A 13,670-nucleotide genomic window follows, 5' to 3' on the forward strand; every position below is an offset into this window, starting at 1 on the left:
TAAACTCCTAGCAGAGTCACTCAAGACGGAATGGTCACAGCTGAGACACCAGACGAAGATGCATACACACAACACACCCTTAAGGGATCAATGGCCACATCCGCAGAAGAGGACAGGCAGTTCCAATGGGGACGGGGCCAGAGGAATCCCTGAAGGTTAGCTACTGGGCAGCAGCAGTAGTGGAAGGTGACACTGGCAGAGGATCTTTCATAGACAACGGCAGTGCCACTACGGCTAACCCTGGTTAGCACTGCGCAGAAGAAGGCACTGGTAAACCACTTCTGACCAACCTTTACCTTGAAAACCCTATGATGAGACAATCCAAAATGAAAAAAGATATAGTGCTGGAAGATGCAGTCACTGGAAAAGACAGTCATGCTAGGAAAAGTTGAGGGCAGCAGGAAAAGAGGAAGACCCAACAAGAGATGGGTTGACTCAATAAAGGAAGCCACAGTCTTCAATTTGCAAGATCTGAGCAAGGCTGTCAAAGATAGGACATTTTGGAGGACTTTCATTCATAGGGTCGCCATGAGTCAGAAGCGAGTTGACGGCACTTAACACACACACCCACACACATAACATCAGAATTCAGTAAGGTTTTATTACATTTCTGAAGATGGATTAGAGATAAGTTTACATTCAAATACATGCAGAAAGCTAAAGCAACAGTGGGTCAGATCCAAGGAACTAAAAGTACAGCTCTGCTTGTGAAAAAAATCTTTGCTACCTCCCTCTTGATGCCGCAGATCCCTGTGCCCCACCTCAGACAGTACTAAAGTCTGAGGGACCCTCAAGAAATAACACAGGATGTGGTATGGGGGGGAGGGGGCCTGGAAGACAACTTGAAGTATGCTCAGTGGAACAATAGAATGCACAATGGAAGGCATAGAAGGGAAAATATTTGATGCATTCACTGATGCTGAGTTGGGTTGTACAACTTGAGAATGAATGCCAGTCCTCTCTGCCTTCCCCTTCCACTGGTAGCCTGGTACTTCTCCTGGGCCTTTTGTCCAGGTTGCTGTCAGCAGAAGGATGAGCAAAGCAGCACACAGGGGCCTGAATAACAGCCTGTAGCTGAACCAAGGACATTGGTTTAAAGCAGGGGTGGGGAACCTTTTTTCTGCCAAGGGCCATTTAGATATTTATAATATCATTTACGGGCCATACAAAATTATCAACTTAAAATTAGCCTGCTATACTCTTGGGCAGTCCTAGCAGCTCTATAGCTAATGACTCTTCTTCAAGGCAGAAAAAAGGTTCCTTTTCTTGGCAAAACAAACACATCCGCCTTGAATAGAGGCTATTCCTGTCTGCGGGAAGGGGCGGATCACCAGTCTTAGATCCTTCTGAGCTAGAGATCTGCCAGGACCCACGAAGGGCCAGACCAAACGCTTTCGCGGGCCTTATACGGCCCCCGGGCCTGACGTTCCCCACCCCTGGTTTAAAGTAAAGTACCTACAGACTCACAGCATGCTTGGCTTGGGAGGAGCGCACAGGGTGTGGAGGAGAAATGGTAGCAACAGGAGGTTAAACTGGAGCTTCCCTTAGTGGGGAAGGGCTGTAGCTCAGTGGCAGAGCATCTGCTTGGCATGCAGAAGGTCCCAGGTTCAATCTCTGGCATCTCCAGTTAAAGGGACTAGGCAAGTAGGTGATGTGAAAGACCCCTGCCTGAGACCCTAGAGAGCTGCTACTGGTCTAAGTAGATAATACTGATTTTGATGGACCAAGGGTCTGATTCAGTAGAAGGCAGCTTCATGCGTGTTCAGGAAAAGCCAGGCTGCAACTGTGCACTGTTTACACAGGAGGCAAGACCGTGCCCTCGTTCTTCAGTGAAACTGGTAATTATAATGAAGCGGCCAACGGTTTTATTTTTTCAGACAAATAGGTCCTCTTCTTCATTAGGCAGAATTTACCTCATCTTCTGCTCCATGCCGACTTCCAATTTGATGCTGAACTAACTGCTTCGCTTTCACCCAGGTAGCAATAACCTGTTGACGTACAGCAACCGGCACCAGCTCATCACTGCCACTTGGCAAATTCATAGCAAATTCACACACCTAAAGACAAATATTTTACAAATGTTGAACTACTAAAGGCAAACCAGACTGGTTATTACGTTCCCGCCTATCTGAATATTGTATTTCCTTTCCCAGAAATGCATGATGGTGCTTAAGATATTAATAAATTGTTCTTTGGCCTTTGGCTAGGTAACAATCATATGAATAAGCAAATAACTATAAACTGAACAAAACATTCAATGTCAAAATGATCCGTTATTAGAGGACAGTGGATTATATGCACCCTGAAGGAAGGAAAAAACAATATTTTCCTTTGTCACTATAAATTTTGAAATGATGGCCAACTGGAAGCCTATGGCCAGTATCCTTAAATGGTTTCTTACAGACCTTAAGAATATCTGGCAGCCAACTCATTCTTGGAACTGGTTATATTGGGTTCCTTAGCACTGTGATGCTACATGCTGTAACTCCCCCACTAGGGTTGCCAACCTCCAGGTAGTAGCTGGAGATCTCCTGCTTACAACTGATGTCCAGCCGAAAGAGATCAGTTCACCTGGAGAAAATGGTCGCTTTGGGAATTGGACATTTTCTTAACATATCTGATAACCTTTAATGAACCAGATACCAAATAGCTGGGAGCCGAATGATACTACCCTTCAGTAAGCAGCCACCCCTGTTCTAGACCAGGGCTTCTTAAACTTTTTCCACTTGCGACTCCTTTTTGCCCGAGTAATTTTAATGTGACCCCATGTATATAGGTATATAAAATAGGTATACAAATCAAACATTTACTGATAATAAATCATAAAGAAATTTATTTAAAAACAATTATTTTACTGTTGCCAAATTTTTCACGACCCCCACATTCAGTTATGTGCCCCCATATGGGCTCGTGACCCACAGTTTAAGAAACTTTGTTCTGGACAACGCATTCTCTGTTGAGCAGACCTGTATGATGGAAAAGGTGTACCTCTAAGGCTGCTCTAATGTCAGGGAACCCCGATGAATCCACAGTGAAATATGACATGGTCACTGCTTTTTCATGCATTTTTGAAATCTTTTTGCGTTTTGTAGGTCCTTCTTCAGTAACTTTCTTTTCATCAGTTTTTAAAACTGGTTTTGGAATCCAAGGAAGAATTAGGCCCCGAGCCAGAGCGTTACATAAAGTCACCAAAAGAGTTGTGCTCCTGAACAAATTGTCCCCCACCAAAACAAAAAAAACAAAGGAAGAGTTCATATGAATGCAATTATTGGTTACACGCAACTACTCTTTTTAACTGGTCACATTCAACTACATGAAGCTACTGTTCTTAATGTATTCGAATGGAGGCAGACATTTCCCCCTTTCTTCAACCCAGATGACCAAGTTTGATCATATAAATGGATCCTGGATCCACCCAGTATCACCTAATGCAGAAAAGAGGCCTCGACGTCATAGCCTCCGATATATTTTGCTTTTCTGTCCTTTTTGTTTTTGAACATCAAGCCTCATGGCAAATTCTGGAGAACTCAAAAGATATGCATGGCATTTTGTGACATCTGGCTTAGTTCTAGTAACATTCGATGGCTTTCCTTTTAGGATTTTCTCGGGACAAACACACAAAACAAAATTTCTATTACATTAACAGTCAAATCAACACATTATTAAACGACAGACTTTTTTTGCCATCAAGTCACAGTTGATTTATGGTGGCCCCGTAGAGTTTTCAAGGCAAGAGACGTTCAGAGGTGGTTTGCCATTGCTTGCTTCCACGTCATGACCCTGGTATTTCTAGGGGGTCTCCCAACCAAATACTAGCAAGGGTAAAGGCTGAGAGTGTGTGACTGGCCCAAGATCACCCAGGAGCTTCCATGGTGTGAGTGGGGATTTGAATCTGGTTTTCGCAGGTCCTAATCCAACACCTTCATCACTATGTCATTCTGGCTCTAGGCAAAATATACCAGGCAATTTAATCCTTAGCAGATCTACTTGGAAACCTACACAGGTCTATCCTACGGGGCATGCTCCCAGAAAAGTGTTCTTAGGATTGTAGTGATAGCCATTTAAATTATACATATGATTAAAATTCAGATTAGTATTAAGCTTGTTTTTCAGCATGGCGTATACAGAAAATATTGAGGTAACAGATGAAAAATGTGAATATGCTAACTGTATAATATTTAATTATGAATTCTACCCTGTCCTCGAAAGAAGCAGCTCAGTGAAAAAGCTGGGGAAAAGCCTCATGCATCCTAAGACTCTTGTTATCGGAATGAAAACTGACCTTGGTGTCTTCCTCCCACTTCATGTGATACCTGAATGGCAACAGGGAGCAAAGGCAGGGTGCCTTATCAAAGAACTGTGTGCTTCACAGTGCATTCCTTAAGCAGGGTAAGTCCCTTAACTTCAAGCCCTAACTTCTTAGGATTGAACTGTCTGGCTCTTTCTCACCCTGTCTCAAGTCCTTTCCAACAGTGCTTGAAACATCATAGCCCTAGCCAGCCAGAGTGTGACACAGTATCCTCCTCTGCACATACTGAAAGCGGGGTAAGGGAATAACCCTATTCCATGTGGGAGATATACATCGTAATCTTAAAACGTAGAAGCACCCAGGATTGGGATGCCAGGATACTCTTCACCACCAGAGGGAGGTTTTGGGGGCACAGCCTGAGGAGGGTGGGGTTTGGGGAGGGGAGAGACTTCAGTGCCATAGAGTCCAATTGCCAAAGCGGCCGTTTTCTCCAGGGGAACTGATCTCTATCGGCTGGAGATCAGTTGTAATAGCAGGAGATCTCCAGCTACTACCTGGAGGTTGGCAACCCTCACAGGATCCTAAGAAAGTGGGGGCTGGCTTAGCATTCCTGTAGGATGAGTTGAATAACTTTCACAATCTGTCCCATGGAGGTGCCAATTGTGATTATACGTGTGGCTGTCACAATTTCTGTTATGACTTTAACTTGAAAAATGGCCGTGTTGAGATCACAAACTGTGATGTTTGTCTGTACAAGTCATCTGTAGAAGTGCTTAATACATCCAGAACCTCCAAGTAATCTCTACTGGATTCTGACCCTGGAGGCATGCTCAGGCCAGGTAAAAAAGTAAAGGTAGTCCCCTGTGCAAGCACAGAGTCATTCCTGATCCATGGGGTGACATCACATCTCAACATTTACTAGGCAGACTTTGTTTACGGGGTGGTTTGCCAGTGCCATCCCCAGTCATCTTCCGTTTATCCCCAGCAACCTGGGTACTCATTTTACCGACCTCGGTAGGATGGAAGGCTGAGTCAACTGAGCCGGCTACCTGAAACCAACTTCCGTCAGGAGAACTTTCAAAAATTGCAAATGACCAAAACAATCAATCCACATTTCAAAAAGAAGATGAAACACAATTACAAATCAGTTAATCTTTCATAATAGCTTATATGGTGGTTACATATACAGTTGATTTCCATTACTAAACACTGATAGTGAAAAATGTGCATGAAACTGGTTTGCACCCAACAAGAACTGGCTAAGTGTGAACATTCTGTACCTAGCAAATGGGGCATGCATAATACATTTTTCTTTTGATCAACCACAATAGAATTTCATGACCACCAGCTACCTTACTGTCACTTATAAAAGCTTTGCCTAGCCCTTTTTGAAACTGATGAGATGTGGAGAGATAAAAGGAAACTGAAATAGAGGGAAGGTTTATCAGCTGAAACACACTCCTAATTAACACAAAATTCTAACAAAAGTCTTTTAGTGATACCAAGGAAAAGGACCAAAAACAAACGAACACCTGACAGCATTATCAAAAAGAAATTAAATTGACATTTTGTGCTGACGTGCATCAAAAAAAGAAAAATAAGAAAGCACCCATCCAAACTTTTTCAGAACTTACCCACAGTGCCCAGTACTCTTAATTGTGCTATAAAGAATCTGCAGGGAATCCACAATTTCTCTCTGTCTTCTTGAAGCAATCAGATGTTTGTTGTGATTTAAAACATACACCACAGTGTTGTGTACAATCCACGCTTCATTTAATTCTTCTCCAATTTTGGCAGCCCGCAGAAAGTTTTCCATAGCATACTGAGACAAGCCATTGATCCAAGTGCTATGAAATTAACAATATGCAAGAGATTTGAAACTACCAAAGAGAGGGAGACATCCTAAAATATACGTATTAAAGGCTTGTCCTCTAAGGAGCATCATTCAGTTTCTGAAAGACTATCATGTTCAAACACCTCTCCACAGGACCTTATCTTCCCTTTGCCATCATTCTAAGATAGAGATCAACGGTAGTGTTCTTTGCATTCACAAAACACAAGATTTGTATGCAAAGATACAAAATCCTCCCACAGTCTTCACATACAAACATAAAAGCAGACTTTTATGCAAAGGCCACAAACCCATGACCTGCCTTCCATACTGCTTGCTATCATGGGCTTTTTATACAGGGACATTTCCCTGCGGTCACCCCTGCCGACTGCTTCGGGGCTTCCTTTTGATTATGCATGCCTTTCCCACCCGTCAGAGTTCTCCCCATGTGTTTTGCCCACATCTTCCAGATTCTGACTAAAACAGCATCTGGAAAACACAGGCAAAATGCCTGGGGAGAGCGAGGCAACCTCTGTTGGGTGGAAAAGGCATGCCTAATCAAAAGGAAGCCCCAAAGCAGTCGGGGGGGGGGGGTTATCGCGGTGAAACGCGCCTGCATAAAAGGCCATGGTAACACTAACACTGAAAGCTTCTGCTTTCACACAACTATGCACTTGCACCCCAAATACACCCCTTGCTTCCAAACTGTTGACAGGGAGACAAAGGCAATTACTGCTCCTCTTCTTCCAGGGCTATCTGAGTTATCAACAGAATTGCTCTCCTAATCAATTGATTCAAATTGGACCTGCGGATTCAAGAACGCACCAGTTAAGCTTGATGAACACATATATTTCAAAAGCAGCTTCCATAAACATGGAATTGAATCAAATAAAATTCTGTATCCCATCCACATCTGTGAAAGGTGATAATATTAGAGCTCTTCACAAGTTACATGTGATTACGTGGACAGTTCAAGTAAAGCGTACCCTGGATTTTTCTTTATACATGAATTGGGTCGTTCTCATGTTATGTTCAATACAGGAACAACTCACTATGTGATTTAAACTTTGTATTTATCTATGCAGCGGTCCCCAGTTTCATTTGTAAAGTGAACACTCATTGGCCCTTTCTTACAAACAGATGTGTACACACAAATTTAGGGTGTAACTGTGTTCACTGTAGCATGTGAGCAAGGCTACACAATACACATCTAATTCTGTCAAAATGAACAAATTCCCGCATCAAAAGTTTTGGATAATAAATATTATTTGAGTTGGAGAATACATTGAGATCATTTGATTTTGTCTCAGAAAGGAGCAGGTTACCTCACATACCCTGCCTGTTTAATGCCTGCTTTCAGATTTTTATTTAATTTTTTTTAAATGGTTTAAATCCACCCCACAGGTACAACTGTAATGTTCATCCAGGATTTTCAAAACAGCAATTTTATCATGTTTTGCAATATGTAAATGCAGGTAAATTAAATTGGCTAATCTATCCACCAATCAATTAAAAGCTAGACAATTAATCAATACAATATCTTTATCTGGTTGATAGCCCTAATTAGCGAAGAAGAAGAAGAAGACGAAGAAGAAGAGTTGGTTTTTATATGTCTACTTTCTCTACCACTTAAGGAAGAATCAAACCGGCTTACAATCACCTTACCTTCCCATCCCACAACAGACACCCTGTGAGATATATGGGGCTAAGAGAGCTCTTAATAGAACTGTGAGTAGCCCAAGTTCACCCAGCTGGCGTCATGTGGAGGAGTGGGGAAACCAACCCGGTTCACCAGATTAGCGTCCGCTGGTCATGTGGAGGAGGGGGGAATTGAACCCTGTTCTTCAGAACAGAGTCCACCGCTCCAAACCACCACTCTTAACCAGTACACCATGCTGTGAAGAAAGCTGAACACAGGAATAGGTTGAAATTGTTTGGGGGGTTACTTAAGCATAACAGGCTAGAATGAGATACCTTTACTGTACATGTGATGCTGGAAGTTTCACGCTTTGAAGTCCCCAGCAATTTCCCTTATAGCAACTTTGATAACATGGGTTTAACTCTTTCCTCCCATGCCATTTTCTGAACTGGAAGAATTCTAAAGAGCTACCTTGTTGAGGCAAAGATATAGGCCATACCCTATGATTACCCTACCAAGAGAAAACAACAGCTCTGTGGGATTGTTTCACATTGGATAGCGAGCGACAAAAGAAAAGATTCTCAATCTAAATCTGGGCTTGCATGTTTACTGTTTAGAAAGAAAAAAGGGGAGCTCCAATCACAGGACTCCCAGCATCACATGCAGTTTGGCCCCAGCGGTAGTGATTCTGTAGAAATCTTGTCTGATCAAGCAACAATGCTGCATCACAACAGTAATGTAATACACTTAAGAGTATTTGGGGCTGCAGTTTCTTGCATTTCTTTTCCACAAATATTCTGACCATGGCTAGATGTGCATGGGGACCCCACATTTAGCTACAGGCTTGAACAACCATACACAGTACAAGCTTGTCTTAACAAGGCAGGAGACCAAGAGAATTCCCCCCCCCCACATGTATTAACAGTTGAAAATCTGTGGAAGGGAACACAGATATAAAGATGAAAGAACTATTTTTTCACTATATCCTTCTTCCATGCAATGTTTTGTTAAACTGTGTATAGATTTCCAATTATTTTAATGTGCGACTGCAGCTTTTCAGCTTCTGCGAGATTCTGCCTAATTTATCTACAATGACAGGGTCCCTCCAGGACATGAAAGATTAGTGAACCACTCTGCCCTTCCTTGCTAGAAAGATGAAACATTCAGCCACATAGCTCCAAGCGACTTTTCCAATGGCAGAGGTTCATATTGGCATGCCCATGCAGCTTATGCCACTGTTATTTTACAAACACATGTCTCCAAGCTGGTCTGAAATCTTTGCTTCTTTTTCATTGCAAGCATGAAATCTATTTCAAGTAACCATTGGGCAATGTACAAAAAAATAGTTTCTACTAATACACTAATATTATAATTAGTATATTGTCATTTATTAATACGGCACATAGCCAGTCATATACAGAATAGAATAGCCAACAGTTGTCTAAAATCCCATCAATATTAAAACCAGAAATTCCAAATATAAAAGTATAAAATACGTAAATACAAATATAAAAAGTATAAAATACATAGAATCCTAAGAGGATGCTATTATGTACATAAACAGTAAGACAAGTCATCCCAACAATCTGCGCCTAATTTTGAACGCGGCAGCACAAAATTTAGCAGTGTCTGTCGACAGTAACCCTTGGATGATTTCATCCAAGAGCAGCTTCCTTGCCCTTTCTGCCTCCGAGTTATCAGACAGCCTATTAGTCCAAGGCCAGATAAATTTGCCATGGATCTCTTCATAGTAAGGGCAGTGGATGAGAATATGCTCCATGGTGTCTACATCCCCTATATCACACCAGCATAATCTTGTGCGCCAAAATGTTGATAATGACTGATAATGAAATCAGAATTTCTTCATCGCTAAAATAATTGCAGGAAACTTTCAAATGCAAATACTGACACTCCAAATGCAAAATCATTTTACACATCTAACTAGCCTTAACTTTAAGGGTTAACTGCCTTGAAAGCATGGTAACCCAAAACAAGCACACAATTCTTTTCAAGAAAAACCACCTGTCACAAACACAGGAACACATAAATACATAAAGCAAACAAAGATAGAAAGATTGTGATTGTATCTAAATCTGTTAATAAAATGTTTTAAAAAAAGAAAAAGAAAAACCACCTGTAGGTATTCCATTCTGAGTCGCGTTCAAGTTGCACATAATGTCCTGCAGAGTGGTGACCTGTATCTGCAGGAGGGACCGCGCGATCGTTGAGCTGGACGCCTTCCATTCTTAGCAAATGAATGGTAGCCTGGAAGCATACATGCAGAGGAAAGGCAACAGAAATTGACCCTTTATCTACTGATAAATAAACAAGTGATAATCCTATATCTACATTAGATTTATATTATGACCTTGGTAACAGAGAATCTTGGTAACAGAGAATCTTCTGGCTGGAATCTTGGGGGCAAGCTTGATTTTTGGGGTCCCGTAAATAGCTTTGATTCCAATGGCCACCCCCTATACTATTGTGCTCCTTTTCCTTCCAAGACACAAAAACAGACCCTTCAATTCCCATTGGGCTCTATGAACAGCAACTTGTCTCTATGAACAGCAACTTACTACTTGTCTCAGCTGCTGTCTCCTGTGCACAAGCCAAGACATGGGCACATGGCACTGAACAACTAAAATGCCTAAAAAAGGGCTTTGCTACCTTTCTGTTGCTTCTTATAATGTGGGTCGACAAAGACTTTTCCTACATCTCCACTGGAATAGGCACAGTCTTCCAGTGTTTGCTCAGGCTGAGTGTAGTTCCTTGAGATATCTACAGCACAATCCTATGCACAGTTACTCCAGTCTAAGCCCACTGAAATGAATGGGCTTAGATTGGAGTAACTCTCTTTAGGATTGCACTGATAATTATTATATAATACTATATAATCTAATCAACGGTAAACAATAACTACAATAAAAGTAACAATTACAGTAATGAAATGTATATATCAATGCTGCAATATTTTAAGTTTACTTATGGAAAGATTTATTCCTTTTTTCTTATTAGGCATTTCATCAAAATCAATTGAATCCTCAAGATATCTAACTCAGTTAAACATTGTGTGTTCAAAGTTGATTAAAAGATACACTGTATGTTTCACATTGGTTGTATTGAAGATTTACAGTGCATTCCTGAGGTGGAGGGTTGAAAGCTCTCTGGAGGTAGCGGGGACAGTTCATGGAATAAGGGGCAGTTAGGCTGGCAGCGGGGCAGTTCCACCAGCGCCTGGGCACCGTGGAGCTGCACGCCGCCCCTCCGATGCCGCAGTCTCTTCGGGATCTAAATCCCGGAAGAACATACGAACATAAGAAAAGCCATTATGCCATTAAAGGTTTCATTGTCATTTTCATAAGAAAAGCCCTGCTGGATCAGACCAAGGCCTATCAAGTCCAGCAGTCTGTTCACACAGTGGCCAACCAGGTGCCTCTAGGAAGAGATGCGCGGTGCAGGCGTGGGGGGGGGGCCTTGCTGCGCCAGGTTTTACCGCCCCAAGGTTCAGGAATGAGCTGTATGTCAGTTACCTAGCGTATTGTCCACTATATGATTTCCCAAGGGGGATATTTTTGACTTTTTATCTTTCTCAGTGTATTAGCTGCAGTTTGACAAATATAATATCATACGAGGCTGCATTATCTGCAACGGCAGCTAGGAACATTTGAGCAACTTTACACACACACACACACATGTGGGAAAATAGGTCCAAAAATGCTGTTATTATCTTAATGTAAGTAAGTTCTGACTTACACAGATATATTATGTATATGATTTCTGTATTTTACTAATGTGACGTTCTTGAGTTTTACCAATAATTTTAACCTTTCTTGTAGTGGTATTTGCTTATTGTAATAAATTTGATAGACTATATATTTCATTAAAATCAGTTGATTCCTCAAAATGTCTAATTCAATTAAGCATTCTATATTCAAAGTTGATTTATGTTGGTCTTCTAGAGTTTTTACTTTACCTATTAACTCCTGTCTGACATTCTTATGTGTTCTGTTCTTGAAAGCAGGTAGTTTAAAAATTTTTTATCAGGTGATCTAAAATTTTCACATTCAGTGTTACAAACTTTATTTTATTCATGATTATGAAGGAAATATACACATTAAGAAAATTCATTTGTAGGTAATTTCTTTTGAGATACTTTGCAGTCATTGACATAAACCTCTCATTAGGATTTAAATTTCCAGGCTGTTCAAGTATAGGATAATTTTTGTTGCTATTTTTAAAAAAATGTCTCATATTTGACAATCTCTGATCAGAGTCTCTGCCCCTATTTATTTCAAATAATCATTTCAAAGATTTGATTCTTTTACCTTAATAATGATAATATTAAAATATTAAAATATTAAAATATTTCGGCCTTAACCTAATATTAATTGAAAATATCTCAGTTTGGGGCCTGTACCTAATATTGATTAAAAATATCTCAATTTGAAGTGAAATGCTACTTTGATCAGCTGTAATGCAATCCTAAACAGAGTCATACCTAAACCCATTCACTTCAATGGATTTGGAAGGTATAAGTCTGTTTAGAATTGCATTTTTAATTATTTAAAGCCATGTCTCTTTCAGCACAAGCCAATGACTTTTATGTCAAATAGTTCAATTTTTTCCATGGTATATAGCCATATAAGAGAGAGAAATTCATTTATTTGTTTAGCCATAGGCTGTTACAAAATATTCTTACATATGTACAAAAAGCTTAAAAAGGGATACAATTGCATCAATATACCTTGCCTGGATAAAAACTATTTCATATAGTCATATAAGGTAAACTAGTATGTGGATATTATGCCCTTATGAGTGTTATATACTGACAAGGAGATTAAACAATTACCACAATTTTAAAGTGCTAACCTCTGCATTAATGAATCTTATTTCTGCTATGGTTCTGAGAAAATCTCTTTCCAAAGAGAATGCTTTACTGGGCAAGGGTAAGTCTGTTTGTGCATTTTCTTCTGGCTCATCTTCTGTCAGGCTTTTCTTCTTGAATACTAAGAGAAAATTAAATTGTAATATTAACAATGTGTGCATGTACAATTTTTGGAATAACTAAGATTTTGCCTACAGCTTCAACAATGAAATATTTTTTTTATTTAACACTGCAATCCAAAGTTCTCATTTGAATTCTTGGTAGTTGTTTTTTAAAAGGGGCAGCATACATTATCATTACATTACATCTAGCACCCACGTAAAACAAAGTATAAATTCAGAATACAGTGGCAGGTTCTTGAAGGAAAAAAGTCTTGTACATGAGCAGGGTCTGGGAACAAAGCCTCTGGTTTCAGAGGCAGAGTCCAGAACAGAGCTGGGGAGAGGGTAAAAGCAAAGCCAAGAGGTTCTGAGGTAAGTCTAGACTACCAAGGGAAGGGGCTGTGGCTCAGTGGTAGAGCATCTGCTTGGCATGCAGAAGGCCCCAGGTTCAATCCCCAGCATCTCCAGTTAAAGGGACTAGGCAAGTAGGTGATGTGAAAGACCTCTGCCTGAGACCCTGGAGAGCCACTGCTGGTCTGAGCAGACAATACTGACTTTGATGGACCAAGGGTCTGATTCAGTATAAGGCAGCTTCATATGTTCAAACACGGACCTGCTAATTTGATTAGAGAAGTGATGCTCCCCCAAGCTCCTATGAACTCCATGGGGATGGGGGGAGAAGACTGTAATTTCCCCCTATTGCATTTATTCAGTAAAATATTATATGCAGCCTTATCTTCTCTGTTAATTAAGGAAAAATAATTATCACGATTAGCTTTTATACCACCTAAAATAATATTATAATTAATTTGGTGAGTCACCTTTTTTGCGTTTTGACTCCTTTTTTATTTGGCTGTCATCATATAAGAGGCAGAATCTGCATGCAGCTCGACACACATCCCATACACTTTGTTTCCGTGCTGTTTTTGCTATTTCGGACCAGAGTCTGATTCTATACCAATAAA

General features: G+C 40.6%; 1 protein-coding gene across 1 annotated transcript in view; it reads right to left on the minus strand.

Moving 5' to 3' along the window:
* The window catches only part of CFAP46 (cilia and flagella associated protein 46), a 138,385-nt gene that overhangs the window by 85,000 nt on the left and 39,715 nt on the right, over positions 1–13,670 (minus strand). Inside the window, exons 15-20 of the mRNA XM_056850480.1 lie at positions 13,527–13,657; positions 12,589–12,725; positions 9,854–9,984; positions 5,884–6,096; positions 2,989–3,205; positions 1,914–2,057 (exon numbers count right to left, since the gene is read on the minus strand). Of these exons, the coding sequence (XP_056706458.1) occupies positions 1,914–2,057; positions 2,989–3,205; positions 5,884–6,096; positions 9,854–9,984; positions 12,589–12,725; positions 13,527–13,657 (973 nt within the window). The remainder of the gene's footprint in view (positions 1–1,913; positions 2,058–2,988; positions 3,206–5,883; positions 6,097–9,853; positions 9,985–12,588; positions 12,726–13,526; positions 13,658–13,670) is intronic.

This window comes from Euleptes europaea, chromosome 5 (genome assembly GCF_029931775.1).
Source record: "Euleptes europaea isolate rEulEur1 chromosome 5, rEulEur1.hap1, whole genome shotgun sequence".
NCBI classification, from domain to species: Eukaryota; Metazoa; Chordata; class Lepidosauria; order Squamata; family Sphaerodactylidae; genus Euleptes; species Euleptes europaea.